This window comes from Paramisgurnus dabryanus, chromosome 2 (assembly GCF_030506205.2).
Source record: "Paramisgurnus dabryanus chromosome 2, PD_genome_1.1, whole genome shotgun sequence".
Lineage (NCBI taxonomy): Eukaryota > Metazoa > Chordata > Actinopteri > Cypriniformes > Cobitidae > Paramisgurnus > Paramisgurnus dabryanus.
Window position 1 is genome coordinate 446846 of NC_133338.1, and position 17748 is coordinate 464593.

General features: G+C 37.4%; 1 protein-coding gene across 31 annotated transcripts in view; it reads right to left on the bottom strand.

Moving 5' to 3' along the window:
* Positions 1-17748, bottom strand: part of ptprda (protein tyrosine phosphatase receptor type Da) — a 341854-nt gene that overhangs the window by 29022 nt on the left and 295084 nt on the right. For 9 of the 31 annotated variants that reach the window (XM_065249648.2, XM_065249646.2, XM_065249651.2 and 6 more), the window contains 6 exons: positions 15248-15829; positions 12449-12594; positions 12224-12368; positions 4434-4531; positions 3344-3600; positions 2753-2846 (listed from right to left, as the gene is read on the bottom strand). In XM_065249648.2, coding sequence (XP_065105720.2) covers positions 2753-2846; positions 3344-3600; positions 4434-4531; positions 12224-12368; positions 12449-12594; positions 15248-15829 — 1322 coding nt within the window. Of the gene's footprint in view, positions 1-2752; positions 2847-3343; positions 3601-4433; positions 4535-4837; positions 5426-8120; positions 8239-8665; positions 8693-9848; positions 10043-10761; positions 11068-12223; positions 12369-12448; positions 12595-15247; positions 15830-17748 lie in introns of all 31 variants that reach the window. The other 22 variants (XM_065249635.2, XM_065249631.2, XM_065249627.2 and 19 more) reach the window with 4 other exon arrangements.

Here is a 17748-nt window from a genome sequence, read left to right on the forward strand (position 1 = left end):
AAAGACGGGTTCTCTGATAAAGGTTTCTATCATTCCCGCTGAAGCCGTCAAAAGTGTTTCAGTCTTTCTGCCCTTGAGTCACACTGAACAGATGACTTCAAATATTGACAGTGAAATAAATTGAGTGTGTGTTGGTGTGAACGCTGGAGGGGAAACGACTTTTCCTCTTTGCTAAAGCATTTGGAAAACAAACATTCTAGAAAATGTCTGTGTCTCTGCTTCATCAGCTCACGCTGGACAAACATTCGAGAGATTAAACATCGATCATTTCATTGAATGGTCAATAACCACCACTGGTCAGCTGGCAAGGAGAGGGGTGTGTCCAATGAAAGATTGGGTCATCCAATCAGAGAACAGATCTCTGTGTGGCCCTGCCCCTTCCGGAGACAATACATACACCTTACTGCTTTACATACAAGCCTTTCAAATATTTACTCTGGTTAAAATAGTAGTTCTCTCTGGTGATAACAGCGTCTTTTGTACTCAATCCCATTAGCTGCAACAGATTTGCATATGACTGGAAGTGATCGACTGTAATGTCTCGCTTTCCTTTCAGACCACCAGCTACAATGAACCGCTCGTAGGGACGCTGGGACGAATGCACTGGTGTGGACTACCGCCATAATCAATAATGTTTGTAAAGCTTAGACTCATTTATTGATGCGAGTCTTGAATAAAACAGCGTTGGCTTTAAATCTGACTTTAAATCATCTCAATCAAAGCCAGATTACTTAAGTGTCCTGTCCACAGTACCATCTCATCTCATACGGTCACAAGCATCTGTATTTACGATCATAGTTCTCCACACAACGATAAGACTTTTTAAAGTCATGTTTTACATACTATATTTTTAGGGCTGTCAAAATGAACGCGTTAATAAACGCATTAACGCAAACATCATTTTAACACCACTAATTTTATTAACGGGCGATTAACGCAACACACAATTTCTGTTTGACTCTTGGTCCAGCCCACAGCTGGATGAATTGAGACGCAGCAAGTGACCGCGCTGTCTAGATGAGGCGGAGGGTTTCATAAAAGTAAGAACATTAAGATCTCGACTAGCAAATGTAATGCTCTAAATGGTCATTAAACATCTAAAATGATCTTTATCTCCTGAGAGGTGTACAGTCCCAAATCCATAATCTAAAGCAAAGAAAGATTTTGGTTTCGTTTTTAATGCATGCTGAAATGACAGAAAATAGATGGCAGGACTTGGTTGATGGTAAAATAATTATTAAGAGTGACAAGACTCAAAAGCGATCTTTCTGACGCGCATGCACACAAACACGCGAGTACCGTACGTGACCCTGAAATAGACAGTTTTAAAATTACAGTTTTAAAAATATCTGTTTTAAACAAGAATTCACGCAGGTATGACCTATAATCTGTTATATCTGAAGTGAATGTTTGCTTAACGGTTGTGGAAAAATTATATCTGTTGTGCATCATTATATTAAACCCCTGCATTAGCCTACATTATCTTAAAGCGGTCTGTCTCAATGTCAAAATTAAACAATAAAAGAAAAACATATATGTAACATATGAAGAGTTTGGTTCCAAAACGCAATAAATCCATTTTGACAAATTTCGGTAAAAAAGTGTTTTCTATACCAAGAAAGTGACAAGATGAAAACCACTATTTTCTGTCACATAGCATTTTTAGGTTATAAAAACATAAAAAATTCAAATCCATAACTTGATTTTCAAAGATTTATTATAAAAATTAATTATTTTTTCCACAAAATGCAATAAATCCATGACGTTTTTTTTCAAAATTCTATAAATCTATTCAATCAATGTATAAATGTGCATTAATTTTTTCATATTTTTCATCACATTTGTCATATTAGGAACACTGTCATTGCTGCGCGGTTGTACTTGACGTCGTCGCTTAACATTTTTCACAGCGATCACCTGTGATTCTCGTTGACTTTGAGTAAAATTATGGAAAGTTTTTCATAAGATCCCCTGGGTTCAATGTGTTAGCACGAGAGAAGCTAGATGCTGTCGGAAGAACAAGCGGCCGTCTCCCGAGTGCCTCTCGCGTAAATTATTAGATGTTGATGACTTACGTTTCTTTCCCGTCACACAAAACCACCACAGGTTTATCAATGCTATTAAAGTATTATTTTGTTTTTGTTTGTTTTTTTGTTGATCACGAAGTACAAAGTAGATGAGGAAAACTAGGACTCCGTGTACTCAACGCGCCACCATTGTTTGTTTAGATTGCGTGAATGGTGCGCTGTAATCTGTGGAGCGGATTTATTGCATTCTGTGGAAAAGGGGGAGTGACGTTTATTGCGTTTTGGGAAAAAAGGGAGAAAAGATGACAGAATAACACGGCGGATATTGGATTTTGAGTAAAATTAAGAATTTACTTTTAAATACTGACCTGATATAATACTGATTCTGGCAGTAACTCATTTTTTCAAAAATGGCGTTTATTGTGTTTTGGAACCAAACTCTTCCTATTTTCATATTGGTTTTGCTTTTGCTTTGAAATTTGTTACATTTAGGTCAATTTAGAACAGATACAAATGTGAGATTAATTTGTGACTAATCGCGAGTAAATTCATGAAATCATCCGATTAATCTTAATTAAATATTTGAATCTATTGACAGCCCTATATATTTGATATTTTATTTAAGTCAAAAGTATCTTCCGCCATGCACTGATTGGCCATCTGACATTAACATACCGAATCAAATCTATACCTTGTAATGCACAAATGTAAATGTAACTTCTTACCTCTTCCAGATTCATCTCATCTGGATTGTCCCAGAGTTTGATAAACTTTCCAGGACGCTGTTTCTTCAGAGGAACCACCACAATGTAATATCCCCTACAGAGAGAGATCTACGTTACTATTGTCTTATGTATAATGCTTTGGTAATATTGTAAGTAACACAATCATGGCAATAATGTTCCTTTAAATAAATTAAGAGAGAGAGAGAGAGAGAGACAGTTAGGTGGTTAGGTGTAACTGCCAGCAAAGGTTTTATTGACACTGTTAGGACATCCATCAAGATTAACCCCAATCAATCTGGACTTTCCAATCCACTTCAGATGACACTGGATTAACGACATGTTTGACGGAAAGAGAGTTCCTCTGTAAACACATCAATAACCTGCCAACACAAACTTCACCGCCTCACTTTTACTTCAACTCTACTGGGTTTGGTGTGTTGTTAACCCTTTATGTGAAAGAGATATCCAAGACTAGACTTGAATAGATGATAAACTCAAGACTATCATTACTTTAATAATCTCAGTGCAGAAAGTACTGGTTAGTGCTAGTCAACAAGTAAGGTCATGCAGCGTAGTCTTTCTGACACCTACTTGACTTTCTCTGTAGTCTGTACAGCCGGTAACTCCACCGTGACCGTGCCGTCAGAGCCGGTTTTGCCAATGAGGTACGGTTTGGTGCGTAGTACGTCGGGCGCTGTCATGGTGGAGACGCGGTGCTGTAGACCTCCAGCGCTGTTACCACGGTTGGTGAGCAAAAAGGAGTACTGAGTTTCTGGTTGTAGGTTGGTGATGAGCTTCTGCGTTAGCTTCCCATCCACTTCCACACTTTGGCCATTATCATACAAGATCTACAAAAAATATCCAAACCTCAAACCTGATGTTGCTTTTATTCTAAAACTACAGCATTGTGCTGCATTTAAGACATCATGGACAGAAATGTTGTTGCAAATTTCAGCTGAAATGTTGAAGGATGTTTTCTTCAAAAGCTGTAATCCTTAACTTTTTTAGTTATAAATAAACATAATTCATTGAGTAAGTACATAAACAAACTGACTTCTTAGCTTACAATGATTCACAAGGGTAAGCTTATAATAATGATGAATTAGTTGAGCTGTCGGGTCAGATTATGTCAGTTGTTTATAAATACACAAACAGTTTGTAATGAACCTGCAATTTAATGTTTAAACAGAAATGGTGACGGAGAGGTAAAAAAGCTGAGGATTGCATCGTAAACAATCCCAGAATGCATTAGTGCAATCCAGCTAAAAATCCAATATGTCTAAAAAAAGCACTATACTGATGACATTTGTTATGTGAAATAAACTGAATTAAAAACAAAATGCAATTTGAGCGATGGCTTTCATTTTTTCTTAAACACTAGAGGGGAAGAACTTAACAGACATAATTCATCTAATCTGTACCAGAAATACTCAAAAACCCTTTATTCTGAACAGAAATATGTTTTGTATTTTCATGCCTAATAGATGATCATTGATTTAGCCTAGCATAATGTGCTTTTAATATGCTGCTAGTTGAACTATCAAGTGTACTTCATGTGAATAATGCTTTGCCTATGAAGGCAGCAGATATGGAGGCAGCTTTATAATGTTTTGGGAACACACCCTAGATGTTCAACATTGTCTAGAATGAAATGCAGTGAATTTAAAAACGAATCTCTTACTGTAAACGGTTGCGCGGGATTGTAGTTCTCAGGAATCTCCCACGTAAGCAGCACTGAAGTCTTCATGGCAGCTTTCACGTGAAAATTTTTTGCAAACACTGCTAAAAGAAATGTGGGCGGATGAATTAGGCAACAGTGTCAGTAGAGTGTATTGAGTCAATAACAGCCTTACCTGTGACACTTTTGCCCCTTCTACCTCACGACTTAATAAGGCTATCCCAGAGCTCACATCTTACCTTTACCTTGTCATCGAGTCCCGCTGCTAAGCTTCCTTGAGGATGCTAACTCAAACACTTAACCTTAAATATACTAGGGGCTAATCTTAGATTGGCTACATTTCAATTTCCTCCATCATACTCTGTCTGATCGTAGAAGAGGGCGATGGGGTGTCGTGAGCCTCCTACCTTGGTTGACAGGTTGTGTTCTGAACTGGACGCTAGGACTGTAAGGACCGGGGCCCTTACTGGTGAAGGCACACATTTTAATATCGTACGTCGTGTCCGCTTTAAGGCCGTCCAGGACGACGGCGGACTCGGGGGCGGTGATAAACAGTTCGGAAGGACTGCGAGGACTGTTGATGTCTTTGTACTGAAGGGCGTATTTGATAACGGCTCCGTTACGCTCCGCTAACGCCACAGGCTGCCAGCTGACCTGAATGGTAGTTGTGGTGCTACTTTCAGCAAGTATGCCTTGCGGGTAGCCAGAAGGCGTGTCCTCGGGCGTTGTGATCTCCTTGACCGTTTCCTCTCCGAATCCCACCTTGTTGCGGGCCGAGAGGCGAAACGTGTAGGTCGCCCCCTTGTGGATCTCTTTGGTGGTGTAGTGGTTCTCGCGCTCGGAGAACTCAATTACGGTCAGGGGCTCCACGTCTTTGCGGCCGAATCGGAGCCGATAGCCTTGCAGAGGGCCGTAGGTGTTGGGAGGAGGGTGCCACTGCAGCAGAGCGGTGCCCATGTTTGTCGGACTGACCATGAGACGAGGCTTTTCGGGAACTAAAAATGAAAGAGAGACGTTAATGCTGGGCAATTCATTTAACAAACATGCTTAACCAATCTTAAATTAACCCTGATGCCATTGACTCGGACTTTAGGCAAAAGGGGCAAAAAGTAAATCAAAACCTTTAAGCTTCTCATTGCAAATTTACTACACTTGGTCTAAAACGAAAGACAATTGCACCACATCTATTAATGCACATAGCTATATTTTGTTTCATGCAACATAATATTTCAAGAATAAAGTCAATAAAGAGAATAAACTCAATATAATGAGAACAAATGCGTATTATTTAGAGAAAAAAGTAATATAACGAGAATAAAGTCACTATAACGAAAACAAAGTCAAAATATTTTGATAATTAAGTTAATATAACTAGAATAAAGTCATAATAATTCAAGAATAACGTCAATATAATGAAAATAAAGTCATAACATTTCAAGAATAAACACAATATATATATATATATATATATATATATATATATATATATATATATATATATATATATATATATATATATATATTGTCAAACAAGATAAAAGAAGTCACCTTTAAAATATTACATAGACCTACCCTTGTAATAGTGTTCTCAGTAAGGATTCTATCTTACTCGACGCAAGTGTTTTTTGCTAGTTTCCACACTGCACAATGATCATTTTCACATTTAGCGCCACGTTGTTCAATAGCAAATGCATTTGCACCCCCTTTTGCGCCCATGGGCGTTCTGGTCTGAAAACGAGGTGTGTTCAGGCGCATTGTTGGCGCATTGCTATTTTGAGGCAACTAAAATAGACTACGCCATTGACCAACAAAAACCTGCCCTAAAGTCTAAAGTCAATGGCGCAATATGTTTTTTGTTATTTAAAGAGCGCATTAGTAATATGCACCTATAAACGGGACGACAACGCGGGTTTGCTTATCACATACATGGATGCGCAACAGCATAAAGATGCTTTTAAATATGAAAGATTAAAGGATTGATTGTAAAAGATTATTATTGAGTCTCTTGGACATAAATGAGGACAGATTATGAGATGTTTTTTTTAAATGCTACCTCACGGATTTATTGTATATGATGACTCTGTGGATATGGGGAGATGAGAAACATTTTTAAATAATGGTTAAAAAAACCTAACGCTGTCCAAGTGCTGAAACATGCGGAGAGCAGTTTGTAAATTCTTTATCTCCTGTTTGTTACAAATAAAGTATTTTTAGAGTACAAACCTTTTCTTACATACTTGTTAATTATTTGTTGATGATATTGGATAGCCATACATTTAAAGCAATTAAAGCCTGCTTTTTTACTTCCATGACTTTTATCACAATTCAAAACATTGTATTGAGTATATTATAAATCTTTTTATTTTATTTGGCAAATTTTATATCCACAAATGCAAATTCCTTGGAAAGAAGCCCCTCTTATCAGTATTTCTGGGCAATTTTAATTCTTACGTTTTGTCTTTGTTGGACATAAAAAACAAAAAATCGTTCAAAGGTCAAAAATTGCTTTCAATGTTTAACCTTTTATAATTCCCCTCTGGTGTTTCTTCTTTTTTTGTTGTTGTTTTTTTTTTGTTTCTGTTGTTGTTGTTGTGCTTTTTTTCTATTGTTACAAATAGGAACATGATACAATTTTGTAAGTCCTTAAAAACTGTTGAATAAAAGAAAGACAATATATTAAGAGAATAAAGTCAATTTAACTATAATAAAGTCATAATATTTGAAGAGTAAAGTCAATAAAATGGGAATAAAGTCAATATAACAATAACAAAGTTGTAATTTTTTGAGAGTTAAGGCAACGCTACAAAAATAAAAAGTCGTGAGGTTTTGGGAATAAAGTCGTTATATTTTATGTTCATATTTTTATGAATGCAATAAGTACAAAGAATATTTGATAAATAAAATGTTTCCTGAATTTTGTGTTTTAGGCATTTTCTTTCATGTTGCATTTATATTCTGAGTGCATCTCCCTGATATAGTTTGTTGTATGTAATTTGATGTCTGCTTCGCAGATCTGCTTCACAAACCTCTAAACACATTCATGTAAAAATATGACTTTATTCTTGAAATATTACAACTTAATTCCTGCAATTTAATCTATTTGAAATTAAATATTGCATTATGATGACTTTATTCCCGATATGTTTTTATTTTGGCTTGGCCATAATCCTCCTTCATAAAGAAGAACTGATCTAACAAACTTTAACAGTTTCTCCCAATATTGAAGCTCTACATCTATTTTCTTCATTTCTCAGTAAGAAATGCTACAAGTTTGACAGTTTCCAATGACACAATATCAAACAGAAATCAGCAGTGATAGCGTTTGCCTTTCACAGCCAGACACTCAAGAATAAAAGCAAAATGAAAAGCTTTTCAGCGAGCTGAATAACGCCACAATTAGAGGTACACCAGAAAGCGCCTGTACTTATAAAGCATTTCAGTGATCATCCAGATTCTTTTCTTCTGAACAAAAAAAAAAAACATCTATTTTGTCATTTTCCTGACAGATTTCTCCATTATTTCTTTAACCCCTGCAAGCATTTCAAAGTCAGAGCCGTAGGTGACTGGAATTACAATGGTCGTCGTCACTGCGAGGGCAATTACAGCCATTCACCGTTACTGGCTCCGGGCTAAAAGTCCAGGCCACAGCGGCTACACGGGAACACAGGGACAAATGACTCTGAAACCTACCGGCTCCGGTGGTGGTGACCAGCTTGGGTTTGCTGCGCGCTCCGTCGCCTTTGGTCGTAAAAGCGGCGACGGTCACCGAATACGTGCTCTCTGCATGAAGGTCAGTAAGAAGCAATTCCTGGAAAATAGACAAAAGCACAAGGGCTTTAAAATAAAAAACAACACAACTCAACATATTATGTCAAATTATAAGTACTCTTAAAAAATAAATCAAACCTTCACACAGTTTCACCAATAAATCTTTTTCAGATAACTGCATAATTTTTTATTATTAATGTGCAAACAGGGGAAAACATTTAGTTTTTATGCTTGAAAATAAAAATGATCCTCCTCATATTTGCTGGTTTTGAAATGACTGAGTTTATACTCATCTTCTTCTGCTGGTAAGGACAAAACAATATCAAATCTGACACAACATTAAACATCTATAAGCAAAAGTGAAGGACATGTATATATTCATGAGAGCAAATGATGTCGCATACAGTGAGATCAACTGAATGAAGGCAAAATCAATTCAAATACTTTAGTTCAGAGAAGCGACTCACGTGTTCAGCAGAATCATCATATTCCCACTGAAGTCCACGCAGACACCATCAAGAGACCAACAGAGGAGAAACAAAACACAAACATCTGACAAATGACCATAAACATTCAGCAAATGTATAGCCTTCATTTAAAGGTGCCAAAGAATGCATTGTAATAATCTGTTAAATTATTCTCTGATATCTACACACGAGGTTTGTGTCTTTATTAAGAGCAAAAATGACCCAGAGTCAGTTTTTCATGTCCATTGACAACCCTAGGATTTGTCTTTATAATGAAATGGTCTGTTATTATCTTATTTGAAAGAGTCATGAATAATAATGTTGAGCTCTGCTCTGATTGGCTGTTTCTCCATCAGTAGCTCTGTGTGTGTGTGTAAACAGATCTTATGTTTGAGTCTGGATCAGATGAAGATACAGATTTTGAGGTATAATTAATTGTCATGATGTCATTACTATGTTATTATTCATATATGCCTACATAAATATAGTTTTACATTCTACAGCACCTTTAAATATGACTAATCAATGGAAATGTTGAGCTAAACATTCATATTAAACATTTCTTAAAAACATCATTCAGTTTTAATAGAACTGTACAGTTTATATAATCACAAACATCTCTGCTGTAAATCCAGTGTTAGTTTCTCATGTGTTAGAAATATGCTTACAGGATTCATGATGATCTGTGTAGATTATAAGCTATAACAGCTACTCGCTGGTCAATAAGACTTACTAATATTCATAATATATTGATAACTAATAAATAATAATAATACATAATAATTATGTCATTGGCCATTTCAGTTATCAAATACATTGTGTTGTTTAAACATAATCTATGTGCACTTTTAAAATCATTTAAACTCAATATCTTATGTTCACACTTTTACTTCTTTCACATTTTACTACACAAATAACACTAAATAATTTAAGAGCTGATGTTGTCTTTATGACTGAATATTTCTGAAATATTTTAACATGACATATCTACATTTCTGAAGTGTCTTCAATAATTTGTTTTAGTTTATCTCATACAGCAAACAATTCTCTCTCTCGTCTTAGCCATGTTATGAACTTGTTTCTGAAAGACAATAACCAGTGTGAACTACCCGATGACCGGTTCATATAAGCAATCACACATCAATGATGACCTGACCAGATCTGTATTGAGGGGTCTTCCTACCTGAGCATCATCTATCAGGATGTCCTTGATGGCCGGGTGTCCGACGGGTTCACCGTTAACCATCCTGACGTAGTGCACCTGATACCCACGAATCTGTCCGTGCTGTCTGCTGGGCACCGGCGAACGCCACAACACTTTAACAGACGAAGAGTTGACAGCCTCCACCTCGACTTTACGAGGAGGGCCGCTGGGCACTGAGAGAATTATGGGATAGAAGACAAGATGGTCAAGCTCACTGAGGCCGACGGTCACCTCTTCCAAAACAAAATGGCGAGGTGGAGAAAATCTACAAAATGGGTAAATGTTGTTAACAGGTGCTGACAACACTAATATCTCAACAGTGGAAAGTCAAAAAAAAAAAAAAAGAAGAAGAATAAAAAACAAAAACAATCCCCAAAAACAGGTCGTTCAGTTGACCTCATTTTATTCTGAAAAATGGGCATAGTGGATTAAAGATATGAAATAAAAATATAATCGGTAAAAACGAGCACAAAAATAAGCCAAGCAGAGCGTTTCAGAGGAATTTGAAGCACTCTAAAGGAGCTTGGCTATGATAGAGTGATAAAAAGACAAAAAGAAAAACAAATGTCATTTTCATGGGACGTCGCAGAGAAAAAAAGCCCCATTTTTGAAGATTCACAGTCGATTCGGCCGTCTTTGTTCGTGTATGGAAATGAGTTTTACTCCATTAAAAAACCTATTTCATGTTTTATCTTAACAGGAAAATGGAGGGAAAAAAACAAGAAGACGTTTGGGATTGTTGAAAGCGTAAGGTCATCAGAAGAATATGCCATGTCATTGTTCAAGTCTGGATGAGGAAAAATCTCCCCAAAATTGTTGAAATGGGTCCGGATTAGTAGAGTTAGCAGTGTTATGATGTTAAGACATTAGTAAAAGTGTGGGTAAAACATACCGTCCTCCTCTGTACGGATTAGCTGCGGTAAACTCTCAGGGCTTTCCCCCGCTTCGGTGTGGGCGCTCACGGTCACGCGATATTCCGCCCATTTCTCCAAGTTTTCCAACAGATACTGGAAGGTTTCCGGCGGTATATCTGTGATTTGACGTAACGCGGTATCGTCTCCTTCGGTGGCCGAGTACTGGACGGCGTATCTGATAATAAGTCCGTTCTGGAGCTCCACTGGAGGCGGCTTCCAACTTACCAGGATACTGGTGGAGCTGGGACTAAAACACTTGACTTCCTGAGGCGGAGCTGAGGGCTCTGGTCACACGATTGTGGGATTGGATCGGTTCACAGCGTGTCGTTGGAGGAGGGTTAGAGGATTTTTTTGTTTTTTTGTGGTCGAGGTGAAGATGATGGTGATGGACAAACAAAAACAAACAAACAAACAAAAAAGAAACATAAAACGACATCAAATGAGGATGAAGCATAGGGAGTGCAAAAAATGATGAAATGATTTAAATGAAATTTAAAACGGAAAAATACAACAGGGCAAAACTCATAAAGGAGGTAAAAACAAACTGGCGAGAGACGGGTGTGTAGTACAACAAAACCTAAAGATACACGACCTACCTTTGAAATTCTAAATTTTCCCTAAACTTTTCCTAAAGAACTAAACATACGAGTACATCTTGAGAAATCACATAAACGTTTTTTCTCATCCATGATCAAACATATCTCATCTTTAAGTTCCTCCAAGCAGTTACCATCAATCCAAAACATTAAAGGTTGATGTGTCAGCTCTGTAAAAACAGTAAAAGCGTTGCTCACCAACCTTTCCGAGGCCTGTTGGTTTGAGGTAAAAGCCTGGTCGGTCCAAGAGATCGTGACTGATGTTTGGAGACTCGTGACTCATGCAAAAACAACCCTCAGAGGTACTTACCTGTGCTATACCATAGTGCACAACCCTAAAGACCTCAGACTTATTTACATCCACAACATAAACTACAATCAGCAAACACAGTCAAGCTTGCCAGCATTAATTATGCATTAAATTCCTTCAGCTCAACTGATGGAGCGTGACACACTAACAACAGCCGGGGTCACGGGTTGCACCGCACCCTATCGACCGAATAAATCCACTGTAAGTCGCTTTAGATAAAAGCATCCTCCCAATGAATAAAAACAAGTATGAGGTCTTTTGGAAATGCAAGTCTGGCTGTATATCATTACATCTGAGCTTTAAACAAAGCTGCAAGTGAAATACTTTGGAAAACTTTCAGAATTTCTTGTCTCCAAAAACAAGCGTGAAGCCTTTCATAAAGCTAACAAACACATTCAAGCTTATCATTTGACTAGATTTCCTACGGATGGACCGTCTCGTATGACTTGCATTGAGCTGAAATCCTCCACCTCTCAAACCCGTTCAGGCCGATGAGAAATGGAGGATGAGCGAGAGTAAAGAAAGACGACCTACGTGTCTGAGGAGTTTCGGCCGAGATCTCGTTGGTGTACGCGCCGACGCCGTGTTTGCTGCGAGCGGCCAGCTGAAAGCTGTAGGTGGTGAAAGGCCTGAGATCCTTCAATAAATATGTGGTGGTGGGTTCAAAGCTGACGCGCTTCTGAAAAGAAACAGAAAATCCCCGTCGTATAAACCACTGTACAGTGACACGCATGATGTTTTGAGTGATTTCATTCTGACCTCTTCTTTGTCATCTCCGGTCTTATAGAGCAGCTCGTATCCGATGATCTGATTGTCCTGACCGCTCTGGGTTGGGGGATTCCACGACAGAAGGATGCTCGTCTCCGATTTGGCTTCACCTTTAAAGTCCGTCGGCTGAGAGGGAACTATAACGAAGAAGATTCATATCCAGAAAAAACTCAATTTATCACAGATTGTTCTCATAAAAAAATTGAGAAATTGCAAACAAGTACAGCATCTTAAATCTCTGTTTTAAAAAAAAAAGTTGCCATCCAGCGCCAGCGTTTTTTATGATTCACAAAAGTTGAATGCCTTCCAGAAAATGTTCTTCTTTAAATATATAAACATACATTATATCAAATGAAATAACAAACAAAAACAAAATGTTTCATTCTATCTTGATGTGTCATCTTTTCATCACCACTCATATATTGGTAAGTTTCTTCAAAAATGACACATTTTGAGCAAAAAGTTGAAATAATTGCAAGGACTGTAGCGATATTTAAAACATAGACAAGAGCTTTTACTGTTTTTGGATCAGTGGATGCTTCAGTGATTTATATGTTGAGTAAGAGCATCTCCTAGTGGATAATAGTGGAAATATGGATTGCCGTAAAAACTCGTCATTGGCAGGGAAGCGTTTTCTCTTAATTAACGAGATAACTCATCAATGGCGAGGACATTTTTACCATCGTAGAGTCCAAAGAAGAGCTGCATCCATTGTTAGAGACCCCACCCACCCCCAACACGGACTGTTCACGCCCCTACCCTCAGGACGGAGACTGAAGAACTCCTTTTTCCCCATAGCTATCAGACTCTTAAACAGCCACCCATTTCAGCGGACAGTCAGTCCTACTGTCCACATCATTTGAACACTGTAACTATGTTGCTGCTAACACCACAATTTTTTGCTCATAAGTTAATATTATTGCTGCCATTGTTATAGTTATTTGCACTACCATTAGTATCACATTATATTGCACTCCATGTCAGTCTTTGCACATCTATTAATGTTATTGCTGCTATAAATACCTAGGTTACTGTTGTATTGTTATCATTGCCATATTATATTTGCACATATTGGATCCTACTCCATACTTATTACTGCACTACTGTTTCTCAATACCTCAAACTGTTAAATCGTTTATATTGTACATTTGGACATCTTGTATATAGTCCATATTTCAAACTCTACATTTCCTATACTTACATAAGAACATAGTTTACGTTTATTTATATATATATATATTTTTTTTTTCTTGTCCTATATGTTCATACATTGTATATGTGTATGTATCCGTGTAAGTTTGTGTAGGTATGTACAGTCCTGGCATTCTCTGTGGACGGCAAAGTAAGAATTTCATTGCTCAGGGAAACCTGTTTCCTTACTGGGTACATGACAGTGAACGCTTTGAATCTTGAAAGAGTTAGAGAATTAGGGAAAGTGCACCTAAAAATTAAATTTTTAAAAGCTTTTATGTCCTTTTGAAGTAATTTCTTTAGTCATTTAATGTTTTCTACATAAACCTTTGAAAATATCTTCTTGATATCTTTAAAGGTGCAGTGTGTAAATTTTAGAAGGATCTTTTGACAGCAATGCAATACAATATAGGGGCTGTTTACACTTGGTATTAAGATGTGTTTTCATCGATCAGATCACAAGTGGACGAGAGAGACACATTACGTTTACACCTGGTATTTAAATCCGTCTCTTTTGTCCACTTTCGACCGCTTCTGTCCTGAATACTGTGAGGGGACGGTCCGTGAGACGGTGGGCGAGTCTCTCTGCTGTCTTCAGACGCGAGCGGGAGTAATTATGAGTTTATATGGACGCAAACTAATATTACGTCGGAGTCCGCTGCTTGTTTAGCAAGTATGCATGCTGCACAGAGTTTTGTACGTTTATATGTTGGAGCTTTCTCTGAATTTTCAGCGCAATTGATGAAATAGGATCGCGCAACTTTCACGCTTTCAAAACGAAACTACGGAGAACACCCGCAGTAGTTTTATCAATGAAAGGCTAAAAATAGCGCTGTTCACCGTATGTTCATGCCAGAAGTAAATAAAAGATGTAAAACTTGTGTTTAATACCTCAGATTAGATAAATGGGCGGAGAGAAGGCGGTCGCGTGTGGCTGTTCGAACACATTCAACCACATATGCGTTCCGCAACTCCAAAGCGATCCGATCGAAAGTGGTTTCGACTACCTTTGGATGTGGTTGAAAGTGGTCGAAAGTGGACGCGTTCAAAACGTTTTGAACACCGTTTACACCTGGCATTAACGTCGTCCACTTGTGATCCGATCGACGAAAACGCATGTTAATGCCAAGTGTAAACAGCCTCATAGATAACTGTGTTTTCAGTGGTGTATAAAGACCTTACATAATGAACAGTATTGTTTTTATTACCTTAGAATGTGACGTTTTTATCTACATACAGCGGGTCCCCTTACATGGAAGCCGCCATTTTGTGCCATTATGTTTCTACAGAAGCCCTAAACTGACAAACTGCTCTACAGAGTGCGTTTGTCACTACGTTGTTTCAGACGATGACATTGTTGTCCTTTGACGGCTACCATAGCTTCTCTATGCCGCTAAAATCTACACACTGCACCTTTATTATTGACTGAGTAAGATCATGTGAAATCAAACTGTGATGCTCTTAATCTCATCATTGGATATGAGACTTTAACCTGGATTTCACAGTCAGGGTTACAAATACAGAGAAAATCTAGAAAGATGGGTACTTTTTTTTGGGGGGGGGGTGCATTAACCCTGAGGTGTGAAAAACTACACCTACCTCCAGTTTTGGCAATGATCTGTAAATCAGATGAGAGAGGTCCGTCTCCTACAGAGGTAAAGGCCAGGACTTTGATGTAGTAAGTCTTATTGGGCGTTAGGCCTGGAATGGTGAGGAAGTTGGAAGTCCTAACGATCTGTTTCTCCCATTGGTTGACGTGTTGGCTGGGATCGGTGGTGAAGTAAACCCTGTAGCCTGTGATCTGTCCATTGGCCTCCTCGGGTTCATCCCAGTGGATGATGGCGGTGGTAGCGCTCAACATTCGTCCTCGGACTTGCCGCGGGGCCGTGCTCGGCGCCTGCTCCGCCGTTTTAGCCTCGATGGCTTCGCTCGGAGGTCCGCGTCCGATGTTGTTTACTGCGACCACTCTGAATTCATAGTCGGAGTAAGGGCTCAGCCCCCCGACGCTGTATCGAGTGGTAGCGACGCCGTCGATTTCTTTATAAGAGTCCTCTGAGTGTTTGGTCTTGTGCTGGATGATATAATAGGAAACAGGTTCGGGATTCCCAGAATCCCATGTGAGCGTGATGCTTGTTGCCGTCCGCTCTGTTACCTGGGGAACACCTGGTGGCTTCGGTAAAGCTGGACAAATGATAAAGACATAAGGATCGGTCAATTTTAATGATTAAATGTGTCACGTGTTTCATTAGTTTGATGTTGAAATACAAACATGTAGTTTCATTTGTGCAGCCCAGCCAGCCCTGGATTGACTAACAGTGTGAGTTTGTTCGACTGATATCAGTTTAAGAAACAATCAATATTTTTGCAGTATATTTTTTTGTAGTAAAATGACACCCTTAGGTAACTCAATCAACTTCAATTTAATCACTAAAGTCAACACGCTATGAATGAATCACTAAAACAGCGTGAAAGTAACAACTTTGCTCTGGATTTATTTTATTTCAGCTTTATAGCGATGCCTTTGCTGTCTTTTTCGCTGTACTAAGTGAAGTCATTGGGCTTTATCATTAGCATTCATGGGCCATGTGCTCGATGTTCCTCTGGGATAGCAGCCGAAGGTTAAAGTGACGGCTTAAAAACATGAACATAAGATCCGTGTTATAGTGCTGTTTGCTGCTAATGTAGTACAGCAAAAGAGTTCAGACGACAGCTCGGCGATAAGCAGAAAAACACAGTTTCCCCGAGGTAAGCGAGACGCTCGGCTTTACTCGCACGTCTTCAATATTCTGCGGGCTGTAATTTATTGCTTTAATTCAGAGCGCATTAGGTGAGTTGGCTGATGGGACAGATAATGTTTAGTCTTTACATGCTGTCTCTTGGGGCATATTATGACTAATGTGATTTTGTTATGTCTGCTACAGACAAAGACCTTGTGTGTGTAGTGTGTGCGTGTGTTGTGTGCGTGTGTCTGTGTGTAGTGTGCATGTGTGTGTAGTGTGCATGTGTGTGTTGTGAAACAGCTGTAAGTGTGCCGGCCTGTTTAAATGCCAACAGTAGGAATCAGTTTCCATTTACAAACTCACATTATTAACTATTGCACAATCCCATTAATTAAGTTTTTTGTATTTTAGTAAATATATATTACTTATAATTATATAATTTCAGGAATAATTAGAACTATGATTTTTACCCAAATAATTGGGATTATGAATTTTACTCAAATAATCGGGATTATGATTCTTAACCCAATAACCGTGATTATGATTTTTTACTACCCAAAATAATCATGACCATGAATTTTACTACCCAAAATAACCGTGATTATGATTTTCACTCAAATAACTGCGATTATGATTTTAAATAAACAACAACAAAAAAGTGACTATGATTTTTAGCCAAATAACCAGGATTTTTATTCTTACCCATAATAATAGGCGATCATGGTTTTTAAAATAAATAAATAAATAATAATAATCGTGATTATTTAAATAATAATAATAATAATAATAATAATAATAATAATAATAGTGATTACGATTTTTCAAAAATAAATAAATAAATAAAAATACTAATATTAAAATAACTATGATTATAATTTTTATACAAATAATCATGATTATGATTTTTACCCGAAAAATCAGTATTATGATTCTTACCCAAAATAACCAGGATTATGATATTTACCAAAATAATCAGGTTTATGATTTTTACCCAAATAACCAGGATTTTTATTCTTACCCAAAATAATAGCGATCATGGTTTTTAAAATAAATAAATAAATAATCAAATAAATAATAATCGTGATAATGATTAAAATAATAATAATAATCATGATTATGATTTTCACACAAAAAAAAATACATAAATAAATAAAAATACTAATATTTAAATAACCGTGATTATAATTTTTATACAAATAATCACGATTATGATTTTTACCCAAATAATTGGTATTATGATTCTTACCTAAAATAACCAGGATTATGATATTTACCGAAATAATCGGGATTATTATTTTTACCCAAATAATCAGGTTTATGATTTTAATCCAAATAATCGGGATTATGATTTTTAACCAAATAATCAGGTTTATGATTTTA